At 41.3% G+C, this 17,133-nt stretch overlaps 1 protein-coding gene across 1 annotated transcript in view; it reads left to right on the top strand.

The window, feature by feature from the left end:
• sdk2a (sidekick cell adhesion molecule 2a) overlaps positions 1-17,133 on the top strand; it is a 63,040-nt gene that overhangs the window by 39,286 nt on the left and 6,621 nt on the right. The window contains exons 25-42 of the mRNA XM_079618050.1: positions 432-547; positions 636-825; positions 913-1,011; positions 2,056-2,250; positions 2,334-2,535; positions 2,633-2,736; positions 2,991-3,061; positions 3,174-3,309; positions 4,137-4,193; positions 5,151-5,252; positions 5,467-5,582; positions 6,830-7,016; positions 8,859-8,996; positions 10,287-10,448; positions 10,550-10,675; positions 10,759-10,923; positions 11,023-11,163; positions 13,420-13,564. Of these exons, the coding sequence (XP_079474176.1) occupies positions 432-547; positions 636-825; positions 913-1,011; positions 2,056-2,250; positions 2,334-2,535; positions 2,633-2,736; positions 2,991-3,061; positions 3,174-3,309; positions 4,137-4,193; positions 5,151-5,252; positions 5,467-5,582; positions 6,830-7,016; positions 8,859-8,996; positions 10,287-10,448; positions 10,550-10,675; positions 10,759-10,923; positions 11,023-11,163; positions 13,420-13,564 (2,452 nt within the window). The remainder of the gene's footprint in view (positions 1-431; positions 548-635; positions 826-912; positions 1,012-2,055; positions 2,251-2,333; positions 2,536-2,632; positions 2,737-2,990; positions 3,062-3,173; positions 3,310-4,136; positions 4,194-5,150; positions 5,253-5,466; positions 5,583-6,829; positions 7,017-8,858; positions 8,997-10,286; positions 10,449-10,549; positions 10,676-10,758; positions 10,924-11,022; positions 11,164-13,419; positions 13,565-17,133) is intronic.

Genomic DNA, 17,133 nt, shown 5'->3' on the forward strand with positions numbered 1-17,133 from the left:
GTATAACTCAGATAATTGATGAGATATATTTGAGTTTTGATTTCAGACTTTAGCGTCCTAGCAAATGCGAGTTTGTGAGATTGTTTAGATCTCATCTAAAACTTTAGAAGAGATATGACACTCCCTGGGGTCTTTTCCTCCATTTGCTTAGACCATTAAAAAGTTATTTGTTTCATGCAAGTATTGAAAAATAAGAATGAAGTTATTTTCTCATCAGTCAAACTGTCTGTCATTCACAGTTTGATTAACAGCTGGCAGCGCAGTCGGAAACACGTTTTTACATTATGTACCGGATTGTAACCAGACTGCATTGTCATATGCTTTATCTTGTAAAACATGTGACGGGTATGAATGACAAAATGCACGCTGTTCCCGTTTGAATCTCTGATTGCTCTTACAGTTGTTAATTGTATGTTTTCTCCATTTGTTAGTCCCCTCCAGTGGCCCTGCAAATGTTTCAGCTTTTGCTACCACCTCCAGCAGCATCCTGGTCCGCTGGGGTGACGTGCCTGAGACTGACCGCAATGGATTAATTTTGGGCTATAAGGTACATTGTTAACTGGCTTCCTGCTAGATTTATTGACCTTGAGTTCATTGCAGTAGTGAAAAGATGCATCTATTCCTCCTCATTTCAGGTGGTATACAAGGAGAAGGATGCCGAGTCAGCTCTGCGTTTCTGGACGGTGGAGGGAAATACCACTTACAGTGTTCAGCTCACTGGTCTTGGGAAGTATGTGCTTTATGAGATCCAGGTTCTATCCTTCACCCGTATAGGAGATGGCATGCCAAGTTCTCCGCCCATCTTTGAGCGCACACTTGATGATGGTGAGAGTCTAAACCACAATGAACAACCACCATAAGTTGTTAATCTTGCTTATGTTGTGCTAGTTACATAACCAATTGTTTTAACAGTACCTGGGCCTCCAGTCGGGATCCTTTTCCCTGAAGTTAGGACTTCCTCAGTGAGACTGATCTGGCAGCCCCCTGCCCAGCCAAATGGCATCATCCTTGGTAAATTGGGTGCACTCTATATGATTTTTGCAGTCCTTTACTATTGTTACTTGTCAGACTGAACCATGATCACAGTGTGACCATGGGTCAAATCTATTGCGCTCTGGGCCACGGTCTTTCATGTCAGATTGGATTGGTACACATCACAGCCAAAACTTTTCTCCTAATCATCCCTTTGACATTTCGTTGGAGCAGTCACACTGCATGATTGCAGAATTTCTAAGATTAATAAGCTGTCAATGAACATTAGTGTTGTCAAAAGTACCGACTTCGGTACCAAGTCGGAACTGAAATTTAAAAAATGTGACAATACCAGCATTTCACTCTTGAATTTTGAGCACTGTTGAAACGATTCTTAATCACCTCTGATCGGCCATTGTGTTGACGCGGTCAACATATATGTCTCTGATTGGCCATTTTGTTGATGCGCTAAACATACATGTCTTTGATTGGCTACAATGATCAAAGCTTCAAAAACACGTTGTCTTCACCGATCGCTTACACAGATACACACGGGAGCGTTTGAAATCAGGTGTCTATCAGTGGATCCCTAGAAATATATCCACTAATAGACGGATCCCAGTGGATCCCTAGAAATATATCCACTGATAGACGGATCCGCTGATAGGCGCCTGCTTTCAAACGCTCCTGTGTCGGTACTTTTGACAACACCAGTGAACATGTCACACTAGCTGATTAAAGAATAGAAACAAGACTTACTCTGCAACAATAGAAAACTAGTAGAACGTTAGTCCATCCGCCTCCCATTCTGGTTGATGATAGCTCAAATCCCGCCCGGAGCAGTGGGGTAGGACTAGTTTTTTGGGGGCTGTGATCCGATGTTATAACAGCTAGCTGATAGATATACAGTACATGTGAAGGCAACCTTACTAGATGCTAGATGCTGTGCTCTTATAGTGTCCTTGTAAGTGTATACGAATCCCATTCTCTTAGGCGAATCCTGAATCCCATTTGAAGGGGTGCTTGTAGGACCAGTTACATGATAATCAAATTCAGAATCTACTAACTGTTTCTCTCATCTAGCCTATCAGATTGCTTACCGGAGAAACTCCTCCAGTATTACCTCCGCCATCGTCGATGTGCTCAACCCAAGTGCGCGACAGTATACAGCAGCTGGACTGAAACCAGAGAGTGTGTATGTGTTCCGCCTCACAGCCCAGACTCGAAAGGGCTGGGGAGAAGCGGCCGAAGCACTGGTGGTCACTACAGAAAAGAGAGGTACTGCTTCACCTCTCTTTACAAGGTCAGGTGCTGTTTACCACATGCCATTGATTAAAACGACTCATCTAATCTCCCATCAGCACGCCCACAGCCCACGAGTCGTCCCGTTGTGCCTCAGGAAGAGGTCCTGGCCCGCAGTGTGCTGCTGTCATGGGAACCAGGCAGCGATGGTCTGTCACCCATCCGATACTACACAGTCCAGTACAGAGAGCTGCCCGACAGCAACTGGACTGTCCACTCGGCATCAGTCAACCACGAGGCCACCTCTTACGTCATAGACAGGTAAGCCTGAATTGATCCTGTGTCAAACTTTGAGGGTCGTAGAGGGCAAAACTGGAAGCACCTCAGTAGTCCTACTGAGCTTTTTTCCTGTTTGCAGGCTCAAGCCTTTCACTTCCTACCAGTTCAGAGTGAAAGCCACTAATGATATTGGGGACAGCGAGTACAGCGAGGAGAGCGAGGCAATCACCACTCTACAGGATGGTAGGGGCAACTGCGAACCGCTTTAATGCTGTCGAGGCCTGAGATGAATCATAATGTGGCCAAAATTGGATACAGCCAGTGAAGGGGGAAAACTGCTAGGTTACCTCATGCTTGACCTTTGGCGTGTAACCAGAACGCTGCTAACAGCTCCACCACTATTAGCTGGATTTCACTCTTGGTTGTTCGACTCTTATCAGGGTCTTTGCAGCTCCACAATCATTAGCTGAACAAACTGTCTGTTTGTGTTCCATTAGCTCCCGACAAAGCTCCCACAATCCTCTCTGTGACGCCGCACACCACCACATCTGTGCTGGTCCGCTGGAAGGTGAGGTCCGATTCATCACGCTGTTCTGAGAGGGAACACGGGTCTTTATCTGTTGTTGAACGTTGTGTTTACAAAGAGGAGATAATGACATAATCTGTTCAAACCCATCCAGCCACCCCCCGAGGAGGAAATCAATGGCATTTTGCTTGGTTTTCGAGTACGCTACAGAGAACTGCGTTACGATCGCCTACGCAGCTTCACAGTGCGCACAGTGAACAGCCCACCAGGCAACTGGGCTGAGCTCACAGGTGAGTCTCAAATAAACTCACTCAAGTCTAAATTAGTATTGGTCTATCTTGCCCTGCTATCTACAAAAACTTACAGTTGTAACAATAACCTTATAAAAGACGGTTTGTACCATGGTACAGTCATGGTATAATATGATGACTTGATTATTATATTCATGTATCACCATTCCAAGGTAAATCAAAGAATAAAAATGCATAGTACATGATACTTCGAATATCTTGCATTTACATTTGATCAGTTCTTACTTTGCCTGAGAGTCGAACCCATGACCTTGGTGTTGTTAACACAATACTCTATTGTTTGAGCTACAGAAAGCACAGGAAACTACATCATGGTACTTTGTCCAAAAAACATGATACTACTATGGAGCTTTGTTAATGTCCATTCAACTTTTAATAAAAACAACTTGTAACTAAGACATATTGGCATTAAACCATGGGTTTTGTGCCAATATTGTGCTGATCAAAAAGTACTTGCGTCACAATCACATGTACTGTGTGAGAACATGGAGAGATAAGCTAATTCAGGAAAAAGGCTAACTCATCTGTTTTGTGTTTCCCTATAACTACACATTATATAGTGGCTCATGTCATTAACATGCATGTAATTTAAGCTTTACAATGTATGAGGGCTGTGTTAATTGTTTTCTGAGCAGTGTGTTTCTCTCGCAAAGTCTGTAGAGCTGCCAGTCTTTCTGCTAGCATGAGCTAATGCGCTAATCCAGCTCTTTTTCTCTCTTTCTCTTACTTTCTCTTTATCTCTCTCTACCTCTTTACCTTTGATCTTGCTCACTGCCGTCCTCTCCCCTCCACTCAACCGTCCTCAGCCCCGTACAGTGTGAGGAACCTGACCGAATCCTCACTTACCCAATACGAGCTGGACAGTAAGATTCGCTCTCGCTCTTTCATCAGTGTTTCTATCGTCATCATTTATTCCAGTGTTGGGGAAGCTACTTCAAGCTGTTCATGTCTGTAGTAGTAGTTAAACTGCAGTCAAGCCATCCTATATTATAAACACTTAGCTAAACTACCAATAAAACGGCAATGAAGCTATATAACCGTTCAAAAGTTTGGGATGTTTTATGTTTATTTTTTTTAAATAGAAATTAATACTTTAATTCAGCCAGGATGCATTATGACCAAAAGCATTTTGGAGCATTTGAAATATTATATTATTTTCTTAATTAACTTCTTATTAATATTAATTCTAAATATTATTATTTGTGAATATTACTTCATACATGCTTATTAAATTAAGTTTTATATTATTGTTTATATTGAAATATTAATGTATCATTTTTAAATTGAATTTATATTGTTGATGATTCATATTTTAAGGATATTTTGATACTATGTATCAATACAAATTAGATATTCACACTGGGACTCAAATCTGTCAATCATTTTCTTTTCGCAACAGTTATTTTTAATGAAACATCTGAATGAACCAGTTGACTAAGATGAATCAGCAAAGAGAAGCTTAACACTGGAAAAGTGACTCTGATTATATACTAAAGAACATTAAGTTAGCAGCATCGTTAATTTTGGTTAGTTACTCCCCGACACTGCTTTCCAGTCATCCACTCCCTCATCCTGCCAAACTCAGTCTCTGAACTCCAGGAGCGACTCTTTCTCACACCTCGTTTATTTGCTCGCACGAGAGCCCAGTCTCATTTGTCTCTCTTCTCACGTCTGACTGTGCCCATTTCTCTTCACACTGTCATTGGCTTTTCCTCACAACTTCTCACTTCATTGGAACGGGATCATTGTGTTTTAGCACCACTTAAGGTTTTATCATGCAATATTGAATAGGGTGTGCACTTTTTTTCCCCATTGTTCAGATCTGAATAAACACAAGCGCTACGAGATCCGACTGAGTGTGTATAATGCGGTAGGGGAGGGGCCCAACAGCTCGCCACAGGAAGTGTTTGTGGGGGAGGCGGGTAAGGACACAAGTATTCCTCCTTGATGCTCTCAGTCAATATTATTGATTTCACAGTCTAATAAAACATGCAGTAGTGCTGTCAGTCAGTATACAGTCTAATAAATCAGTCAGTCTGGTTTGATCACCTCTCTCCTCTCTCCTCTCTCCTCTCTCTCTCTCTCTCTCTCTCTCTCTCTCTCTCTCTCTCTCTCTCTCTCTCTCTCTCTTATCAGTGCCCACCGCTCCATCTCAGAATGTCGCTATCCAGTCCTCAACAGCCACTCAGCTTGATGTCACATGGGACCCTCCTCCAGTGGAGGCCCAAAATGGGGATATTCAAGGCTATAAGGTATGACACTTCAGTGTGCTTCAGCAATTCATAGATCAATACATTACTAAAACAGTGGTTCTTTGAGCGCCCCCTAATGGTGTGCAACACATCTGTGGAAATGCTGTCAGTTACCAGAGAAAATAATTCTGGATCGTCTCTCAGTTCGAAAAAGCAAACAAATTGTTGCTTATTTGATATGACATAGTCAACAACGCTACATTGGCTAAACCAATAATGTGAGTTTAGTGAGGGATGAAAGACGAGTATGTGTGACCCGACAAAGCCGATATTCTGTTGAGGCCCGTTCACTCCAAGAATGATAACTATAATGATAACTATATAAGCGTCCACACCAGCGCACAATATGGCTCTCCATGCACTGTAGTTTGTTGTCTGCCACTTTAAATGGTCAAGGTCTGATTCTGATTGAATCCAATTATAATGTTCTTCTGCGATATGACATTGTGAATTAAAATTATTTATTAATTACTCATAAAATTATTTAAAATAAGACAAAACAAGGATGAAAATAAGCTGAAACAACTATATTTGTTATACTAATATTTTTTTATATACATCTTTCTAGTTATGCCATGCTCTAAAATATTTTATTGGGTAGAAATTTGAGTGAGGGATGGCCTTCAAATATTGTTTTGGACAATGGGGTTCCTTGAAGTAAAAAAAAATAGGTTCAGATCCACTGCTTTAAAGTACTAAAATTATAAATTCTTTGTTTCTTGTTACAATTTAAATAAGTACTAGACAGTGCATAGGTCTAATTAGATGCTCCAAATGCCCATTCACACCAAGGACAATGACTTTAGAACGATTATTACAACTTTAAAGTTATAATTATCGTTAATCACTTTCAGAAGAAAAAAATACTTTTTTTTCCAGCTGATTAACAAATAAAAACTCTGACAGCCAATCAGAATGCACATGACTTAAACAAGCTCGAGGTTCTAATAAACAACGTTATTGTGCATTGGTTTGGACACTAATATAATTACCATAACCTTTATAATTATCGTTCTTGGTCAGAATAGGCCTTAAGAAAAGCCCGCATTATTGCACAAATAGGCTTTTATTCTATTATATTAGTATATAATAATAACTAGGTGACTAATTGATCCTTAGCCTGATAGACAGATTTAATCAGACTTGGTTTGAAAAGTTTGAGGACTGCTGCTCTAAAAAATGTAGCTTAATATCCCATCAGATTGACAAATTCTGAAGTTATTCATTTGTGCGATTTGTCTTGCTAGATCTATTATTGGGAGTTTCAGCTGCAGAATGAGACTGAGCGACTCCGCACTCTCTTCCTGCCGGAGCTGAGCGTGAAGCTGAAGAACTTGACTGGCTACACCACCTACATGATCAGCGTGGCTGCCTTCAACGCGGCAGGGGACGGCCCGCGCTCGCTGCCCACCAGAGGGCGCACTCAGCAAGCAGGTGACCATGGGACTCAATGCAAAATACATCAATCAACAACCAGTGAAGTGACCTTCACGCTTAACCCGCTTTGGGAGAATGTTCTAGATCTTTGATCCCACTGTTTTCCCAAAGTTCCCTGCTGCAAAGGTTATTAATTTTCAATTGGACGGATCACATCATATGGATTGCATGAGGGCTATGGTGTTAGATTGAGAAGGAGATGAGCTGTCTCAGAATCTTGGGGGGGTAGTCTGTTGGGACGGAAGCTCATGACAGTTCGTTTTGGACCGGGAGCTGGGAACTTGGTTTGAGAAAATGGGCCACATATTGAGGAAGTGTTTTTTGGCAGGTCAGCTTAAGAAGAACTGTGTTCCAAGCGATTGAGAAAAGTTAATTCAGCCTTTTCCGTTCCCTTAAAGACTGTGACAGTGTAGTGAGGAAGTAACAATGAGAACAGTACAGGCGAGACTGAATCTTGGCTCAGCTTACACTAAGACACTGGGAGATGAGCCAACTCAAGTCTCCGTGCCAATCTTCCGGAGGGCAAACTAACTCCTTGAATTACTGCAACATTACCCTGACCTCTAACAGCAGAAGAGTGCTTAAATATACATGTGCTGGAAAGTACTTTTTTTAGTTTTTTTTTTTTTAAAGCTGTGTCCAGGATCAAGAATATCTTTTGACACCCCTGCCAAATAGTGGGTGAATTGAAGAATTATTTAATAAATAATACAGTATAAAATAAAAATAAATAAATATGTATTATCAGCATTATTGACATATTTCATTATATAGTGTATATAATGATGTCAGTTTAAAAAAAGTATTCAGCAAGGATGCATTCATTTAATTAATCAAAAATAACTATAAAGACATCTGTAATAGATTAAAATAGTTTTTTTTTCATATTTATCAAAGAATCCTGAAAAAAAAAGATCACAAAAACATATATGTTGCAGGCTAATCTCAGTTTTTGTGTGAAAATGTAGGCTACCTCTTAAAAAGAATGTGTACACTCATTGTTTTTTGTTTCCATTGCTTTCATTTCGATAATGGTCAAGAAAATTCCACAAATTATTTTTTTAGGAAAACAAACTTCCTTGATAAAACCTTGATAACGTTAACCGTTGTTATACGCTTTTTTTCTAAAAGACCCGCAACAGATTTTGACTTTAGCAGACAATTTGATTTAAACCACGTATTATGTTCCAGTTCTTAATAAAGTTACAAACTAACTGCGAGTAACCGTTTTATTTCCATTTTTACTCGCGTTTGGTAGGTAACTTTAGACGGGTTTCTTGTAAACAATACTGGATGCGCGCGCATTCAAGAGGCAAAACCGCTATCAGGTGTTATGCCGAGTTTTGCATTTTCAGCATCGTTAATCCAGTCTTCAGTGTCACATGATCCTTCAGAAATCATTCTAATATGGTAATTTGATCAAACATATTTTTTTCAGGATTCTTTGATGAATAGAAAGAACAAAAAAACAGCATTTATTTGAAATAGAATCTTTTGAACATTCTAAATGTCTTTACTGTAACTTTTGATCAATTTAATGCATCTTTGATGAATAAAAGTATTGATTTCTTACATTTTAAATCCATCTTTTTGGTGGTTAGTGTATTTTACAGCACAACAGCTCCGTGTCATCTCTGTTTCTGCTAAATGCTGTAAAGAGTGTTGCTTTCTGCCGCCTAGTTGCGCGCGCATCTCTGTGATGACGTTGCATAGAAACAAGTCTATGTATTATACTTTGGCAAGCATTCATTTTAGGCCCTGACTAGATCTATGGAAATCAAACAATCATAATGCATGAAACTCTGTTAGATGTTTAATGAGAGCTCTTTTACTCCACAGCTCCAAGCGCTCCCAATTTTATCCACTTTAGTGAACTCACCACTACCTCAGTCAACATGTCCTGGGGTGAGCCCAAGCAGCCCAATGGCATCGTGGAGGGATACCGCGTGGTCTACGAGCCCTGCACGCCTGTGGATGGTGAGAAACTACACCACAATAAAAGCTTTTGGCTGGGTAAATTATTGAGGTAGCTTTCCGGCAGCAGCTGCTTTACACCATTTTAGGCCTGTCATGCATTTTTAAACTTACAAATGTCTGAAATTTGCTCTCCAAATCTGGTCAAGATGAGGTTTCTTTTTGGCGTGTAATGAATGGCATTCCTCTGTGAGGTTTCCCTCCGTTTGCCCTGTTATTGAGCAAGGCATGGTTGAAATATTGCGAAGTGTGGTGCATTGGCCAAATTCCACCGTAATTGGGATCAGAGAGGGAATTACTGTGGTCCCATAATGGCTCCAGAGTGGTCAAGCCTTCGGGGAGGAACCAGATGTGCTGGGCTGCTGTTTACCAAGGCCCCGTATCTGAAGAATACGCTTCAAAGAAGAGAGCCCAACTTTCTCTGTTAGTTTAACCCCTATAGCATGACCTTGTGCTGTGTTCACACGTATACGTGAATTTAAGTGTGAAACTTTGAAAGCAAAGTCAGTGCTTGCAAAGCAACAAAGTGTTATTTAAGCTCAGGTTTTAGCCTTGACTTCTGCGTAAATTGAATGCTGAACACTGAGAGCATAACTTGTTTTCTGCCGGCTACACACTCGATTATCAACACATGCCATGTTCGGGAATACTGTGAACACACTGAATACAGTAAACACTGTAGCTGCCTGCTTTTAGCAAATGTAGAAGATCAACCGGGTATGTTATGCATACAGAAAATCTGGATACTCCTGCATATATTTGCATAGTATTCATAACGTAGCTAGTCACTGTGCAACATGAAGGTGGCTATAAATGGTTAAACAGAACAGAACTGACAGAACGGATAAACGGAAGACAAGAGTCATAAGTCAGTCGAGAAAACCAATATTTTTTCAGTATGCTAATATTAAGATGAGTCATGACTGTCAGATAGATTAATGCTGAACATTTTATCAATATAAGCCAATGGAACATTTGAAACCTTAATTTTAGAGGTCGTAAAAAGTATTTATTTTCTTAAAACCAAGATTAGGAAAAAAATATATGACCAGAAATGGTATGTAATTATATTACTGCACACTCCCGTTAAAAGGTTTGGGGCCAGTAAAATGTTTTGAATGTTTTTGAAAGAAGTTTATAAAAATAAAAATAAACGTTTGAATTGTCAATACAGTGCCACACTGCAAGCTGTGTAATAATTAGTGTTTGAAAGTGTCATTGTTAGTGTTTCACTCTAGCATGGTATCTAGAGTTTGAGTGTTTCCTCTACAGACTCCTCTCCTCACACTTCAGGTGTCAGTAAGATTGTCACAGTGGATGTGAAGGGCAGCGCCCCCTTGTGGATGAAAATCAAGGATCTGGCAGACGGAGTGACCTACAACTTCCGCATCCGTGCTAAAACCCTTACCTATGGACCAGAGGTCGAGGCCAACATCACCACTGGCCCTGGAGAAGGTCTTGTTGCCTCATATTTAGCCCAATTTACTATTTTATTACACCAATAAATCTAAAGCGTATAATTTCATAGCATCTCAATGCCCTATTTTGTTATACAGGTGCTCCGGGGCCTCCGGGAGAGCCGTTTATCTCTCGTTACGGCTCGGCCCTCACTCTCCACTGGTCCAGCGGTGACCCCGGGCGTGGTCCCATCTCACGCTATGTCATAGAGGCACGACCATCTGGTGAGTTGTAGAAACAGAAATAGTATAGAAACACAGCATTTAAGGCCGTTACAGAGGGAATAATGGCATCTCACCACCAACAGATGAAGGACTGTGGGATATTCTAATCAAAGACATCCCTAAAGAGGTGACATCGTACACTCTTAACCTGGATACTCTCAGAGAAGGGGTCACCTATGACTTCCGTGTCATCGCGGTGAATGACTATGGCTACGGTTCTCCAAGCGCCCCTTCTCCTTCAATATCAGGTGAGTAAACTTGGACAGTCATGCCAGGAAGCCTAAACGGTTTTGTTGTTTCATTGTGGAAACCCATTTTTCTTCGTCTTTTCTCTTTTTTTCTACCAGCCCAAAAGGTCTCCCCCTTTTATGAGGAATGGTGGTTTCTGGTGGTTATTGCTCTCGTGGGCCTCATTTTCATCCTTCTGCTTATCTTTATCCTCATCATACGAGGCCAGAGCAAAAAATACACCAAGAAAACAGACTCAGGTGGGTTGATAAGCCAAAATCACTCAAAATAGATCCATAATATCTCTCACTTACCCTGATTGCCCTGTCTCTTTTTGCTGACTCACGTGACTAAAGTGAGATGGAGTCAATATAAGCTTTATTTTCCCATCACTGGTGGGTATCGCCATAGTGCTCTGGGAAAAAGTGATTTTCCACTTGAGAGATGCACAAAGAATCAATAGCAGTGTGTGTTTGCTTCATTTGGTTGTGGTCATTACTATCAAAATGATTGCTGACTCATTTTGCTGCCTCAGAGGGAGGCATTCTGCTGCCTCAAGCTAAATTACATCACTCATCATCTCATGTCTTCTCTCAGCTTGGGGAAAGAAGGTGACCGTCAAGTCTTTTCTCACTAGGGATGGGAATTGATAAGGATTTAATGATTCCGATTCCATTATCGATATTGCTTATCGATCCGATTCCTTATCGATTCTCATTGGGTGAGGGAATAAGAACAAATTTGTTTGTTTGTATTAACTCGCTTTAATATCTGATCAGAAGACACAGCACAGAGCACACACAAATTATGTGTAGCAACCTCAGAACAAACCTAAAAGTAGGTGAGCTACTTCTCAAAGGAAAGTCCAGGGACCTATAGCCACAGTGTTTCTCAACCAGTATGCCATGGCACGCTAGTGTGTGCCTTGAAAGATTATCAAGAAGAGTGCCTTAGTGCCTTCGCATTCATTGGTCCAGACAAAAAAACTGCCATTTATGTGCCATAAAAACGAAAAACACAGACTGAAAACAGTCAAGGAAGAGCTTGTGCCTTTTGGAATATTAACAGTGCTCATTTGCGATAGCGTGTGAGCGCTAGTGAGTGAGTGTATATGTGCGCGTGTGTGTGAGTGAACATGTGTGCGTTTGTGTGAGTGAGTGAGCGCGAGTGTGTGTGTGTGCAGTGAGTGTGTATGTGTGCGAGTGAATGTGTGTGAGACGGCACGCGGTGGCTGGTCGGAAAGCAACGTGGCGTCCCGTTAAAGGCCTCATTATACTTCTGCGTCGAACTTCTGCCTCTGCCATGTTAGCCGCGTTCTGAATCAAAACAACTCAGCGCGTGTGTGACATCATGACACATTTGCAAAGAGCGGAACCGATACGCAGGCATGCTAACGGTTCCAAGGAATCGATTCACTGGGCACCGGTTCTGAAGAAGAATCGGTTCTCGGTTCCCATCCCTATTTCTCACTATTCTTGGAACTCAGTTAGTTCCAAACAAAGCTCAGTGGTTTTACCAGTTGCAGACTGGACCACAACCCCTTTAGTCTGTGGCAACTAGGGGTGCAAATCTAAGCCGTCAGACGTCCCGACGTTGTTGACAGCCAAACTTCGGCTTGGTGTGTCACGGCTGTTAAAAAAGAGCAAGTTTTTATGACTGACCTAACTCTTTATTTCTAGTTGGATTGATTTAAAAAACAAGTGCATTTATTCCTAGAAGTTGCATAAAGCCAACCAGTTAGATTAGAGCTTGTCAGATCGAGAAAGTTCTCTCTAGTTTTGTGTGTAATTTGCATGAGGTGGTTATGGACTGTGGGCTCCATGCATGTTGCGTCTTTCTGTTTAGAGTTCTGGGAAGGTCGAGTTGCGTGCTGATCTTTAAGTGTGGGAGGGATTCTCACATGGCTGCCTCTGAGCTCGGTCAACGTTTAGTGCTGTGCCAGGGTCAGTCAACAGGGTTGTGGATGTGTGAGTAGCACAAGGGAAGTGTTTGTGTATGACACAAAGGGCTTCTCTCAAGATACACCCCACCCGCCCAGCCCCGTTCGGTCCTGATCTATTGGTGCCGGTTTGTTTAACCGAAGTCCAGTGAGGCCAGAAGTTCTGCAAGATGGGAGATCACACTGTCCATCTAGGCGGAGAGGTCACTGCTCTCTCACCTCCATGAAATCACACTTCAGTTAGACTCTAAGCCTTTGAGATCAGAGGTCTTCTGACTTTAGAAGATGTGTGCTGGGTGACCTAGTGAGATTTGACTTGCCTAGCTGCCATGTTCAAGTACACAACAAGGCCAAACCCAGAGCCATACCACTAGAGAGTAGCTGTTCGAGATCTAGGCTGGTAGGCCCAAAAGGTTGTTGGATCAAGTGAGATATGTATTTACATTAAAATACGGTGACGTTTTAAAAGTTTATTATCTGTGTAGTTATAGTTGAATTTAGGATGGATAGATTTGATGTTATTGCCGCCACAGTGGCCATGATCCTCAAAGATTGTCTTCTTATCTTCTGTCTGAAGGTGCACACTCGAACTGCACATCTCTGCCTCTATCCCATGGAGAGATGGTGCGGCTGGATGAGGGACGCTTCCCTGCCCTGGAGCTCAACAACCGTCGACTCTCTGTTAAAAATTCCTTCTGCCGTAAGAACGGCATCTACACCCGGTTAGTATATATGCACGAAACATGATTTCCATCAAATGTATGCATATACAGTGATATCACTTCACAGAGAACCTGCAACTCTTCTAACTGAATATATATTGAAATAGTGCTAATGTGATGGTTTTTTTTCTGGAAATTTTCTTGTCAGTATGCTGTTCAGGACATTATTTTCACAATGGCTTCAATTCCCAAATGGCTACAAACAAAGAGCCAGAGAGGAATGTATTCTGTCCACACACAGAGCTTTGGCCGAGCCGTTGATTTAAATTCTACTTCAGGCATCCATTAAATGGATTGAGTTGGCATGGATTTTAATGACAGTCGCTCTTTTCAAATTTCCAACTGCAATCTGTCAGCTGAAAGAACACACCAGACTGTGGAAGTTGGACCACTCGGACCTCCCTCCTTTGTGTCTTATTGACATTCAAAGTGCATTCTGTAGAAATTGACTATTTATGTAAGCTGCTTCAACAAAGCATCTTTCTTCACATGCTATAGCGCTGAGATCAGACCATATTCATGATGGTCATACCGTGTCCCCGGTTGCTTAAGGACTAAGAGAAAGATCTAAAAGACAGTACGTTATTCAAAGACATTTAGGGGGTTTCACGTTTTTTTTGTAAGGACATTTTATAAATAATTTTCTGGGCACAGATTTTTTTTTTGTTTTTTTTTTTGGACAAAATATCTTTAGTCACTTCTTGCACATTTAGCCAAATGTCAGCCACAACAAGTCCTTATTATCTACAATAAATGGATTATTAATGACAGCATGTAGGTTTTGTCTTTATTATCTGATACAGATCATAACACTGTTTTCTAACCAGTTGCGATCCAACATGTTTACACAATGCAAGCCAATCAGAGCATATTTGGTGTTTAGTTTGCAATTAGGTGGACCAGGATTTTGGACCAATAAGATTTCATGGTGGGTGGAGCTACACAGTGTGACGCTTGCAGAAAGAGAAATTAAATGACCAATGTATTCGAAAAGCTTGAGCGACTGCTATTGCTATAATTAGCTCATTGGGCGAATGTGACCAGGTTGCATTTTTTTGACTACGCTTGTCAAACATTGTTAAAAAACTATCAATGTAATATGAAGAATTAAAACAGTTTAGGACATGTATCTCATCCTTTGAAGGCGTCCAAGGCAACCCTTAATTGACCGCAAAGACCCCTTTAGTTACTGTTGCTATGTCCGACAAGCGACGCCGCTCTCACGCCACACCATGTTCTCACGCAGTGAAAAATACATCGCGGAGCAGAGAGGACGCTGACAGACAGGACAGACCAGGTTTCTTTTCGGTTACTTTTGATATTAAACAAAGTCTCACCTTTCAAATTTGGTCATTTAAAAAAAAAAAAAATTAAACAATAAATACCGTTTTGTGGCTAATTCATGCGTCTGACAGATCGCTGTAGAGCCTCAGTTAAAGCTCCACGTGAACCACTCAGTTAATTTATAGCATCAAATAAACAGGAATGAACATAAGAAGGAATGTTGTTTTAACCGCGGATAGGCGTCAGTACACTCCTATTTTCAAGTTCAAATCCTCCCATGTTAATCTACTAACTCTTCTGACTGCCTTGTCGGACAAAATGGCGGATGGCGAAGTATGATTGGTCAGATCACCTGTCAATCAAGCTCCCTGCGAAGGGTCAATTGGCGGGGTCAGACCTCCCTCAACCCCTTCTGTAGTTCACGTCCTGCTTCGGGACTTCTACAGACACTTTGGATTTGGACATATTTGCATGAACAGTGTACAATAATGGTCTACAGTATTCTAATGTAATTTCTTTACGAAAGAGTTACGAAAGGCTACTAAACGTGATTGGATGAAGGGATGGGTCTGCTTCAAGCTTCCTCTGGTGGTAATTGGAGAAGCCGCTCTGCGCCCATTATACTGGAATGTGCTGGGGGGTTTGTGCTGGTCCTCTGCCCAGATGCAGAGGCCCAGATTTGGGATCAAAGAGCCTGAGCAGTGAAGAACTTCCACTTTGGATGCAGTCCTGCTAATGAGCTCGCATCAAGATTGAGCCACGAGAGATATCTTTGATAGAGGTAGAAAAGGAAAGGGTTTGGTATGGGACGGAAGAGATAGAGGCGCGAGATTAGGATGGATAAGAAGAATGGACGACCTCGGCGCTCGTGAATAATTGAAGCCCCTTTCTGGCTTCTGAGGGGTGTTGGGGGCTGTATGAAGTGGCTCCGCCTCTCTGCTTCAACCTTTCTCAAACCTCAGCCTCCTCTGAATTTTAAACCGATACAATGTCATAACCCTCCCCTCCCCCTAGGTCTCTTGCTTTATTCCCAGAGGCCCGATTTTTGTCGGGACAACCCTTCCGCCACCAAGGCTTTCCATTAGTATACAGCTCGCGCATGGTCCTCTTGTTCATTTTCAGGTTGAACAAAGCTTCATATGTTTTGCCATCGATGCTATCAGCTGGTGGATGCCATGTTTTTCCACAAACCCTCTTGCTTATCAGATATTCCTTTTACTCATTAGTTCCCCGCATGCTTCTTTAAAGCTTTTCCCTCTGTGTGTTATTTCAGCTTGATTTATAAGCCAACTGAAGTAAAGGGAAGCTTAGCAGCCTCAGTTCAAAAGCTAATGTCTCCAGTGACCTTGGCTTTGAGCATATCAGACCTCATTATGGCAAATCAAGTAAACCCATCCTGCTATGCGGCGATCCTTCTACCTTCCTTTTTAACGAGCACAACCCCTTTTAACAGTTCGTCCACAGTTGCGCCCAATGAGTGGATGATTCCCTGTCCCTTTCCCTTCAGAAGTCTCATCATCTGTTCTTTCTCCTGGACTAGACTGCTCTATGAGTGTGTTTATCCAATCGAAATCAGCTTTGATCCATGATGATGATGCATCATTGGGTCTTTATGAGTTCCTTGTGATGTCTTTAAAACTCCTACACAGTCTAGTCCACATTAAAGTGATCATTTACAGTCTGCTTCAAAGAAAAAGCACCATGAAAGTATCAGAAAAGTGGCCCATATGATTTGTGCAGTAAATTCCAAGTCTTTTGAAACCATGCAGTAATTTGGTGTGAAGAACAGGATGAAACACTATATTTTAAAAATGAAATATTGAAATTGTGTTAATACACATATGATAACATTGTAAATAACCCAGTATCTTGTTGACTCTCTAACATGGTATTGCACCTTAACGCTGGTTGCCACCCATCATAATATAGATGCAAAAGAAGGTGACGATGCAGTGTGTAGCTACTACTATAAAATTAGTATTAGGGTCACAAAATTTACTCTACCCACATAAAAAAGTTTGCTCACCATTGTGGAAGTTAAAAAACCCCAGTCTGGAGGAAGTGTAGTTCAACAGTTATTTTTGCTCACTTTTGTACTGTTATGGGTAAAAATGATTTCCGCCTTCGTACACTTGAATTTTTGTGTGTGTGTGAAAACACAATATAAAGATGAATTTGACATTATAGCCATAATCGGTTTGGCCACGATAATCCTGTAGTGAAAAAGTAACTGTGAAAGACCTATTTTAACTTAAAGGGATATTGCATTGAAATTAAATCTCTGA

This window comes from Phoxinus phoxinus (genome assembly GCF_949152265.1).
Source record: "Phoxinus phoxinus genome assembly, chromosome: 1".
In the NCBI taxonomy this organism is placed as follows: domain Eukaryota; kingdom Metazoa; phylum Chordata; class Actinopteri; order Cypriniformes; family Leuciscidae; genus Phoxinus; species Phoxinus phoxinus.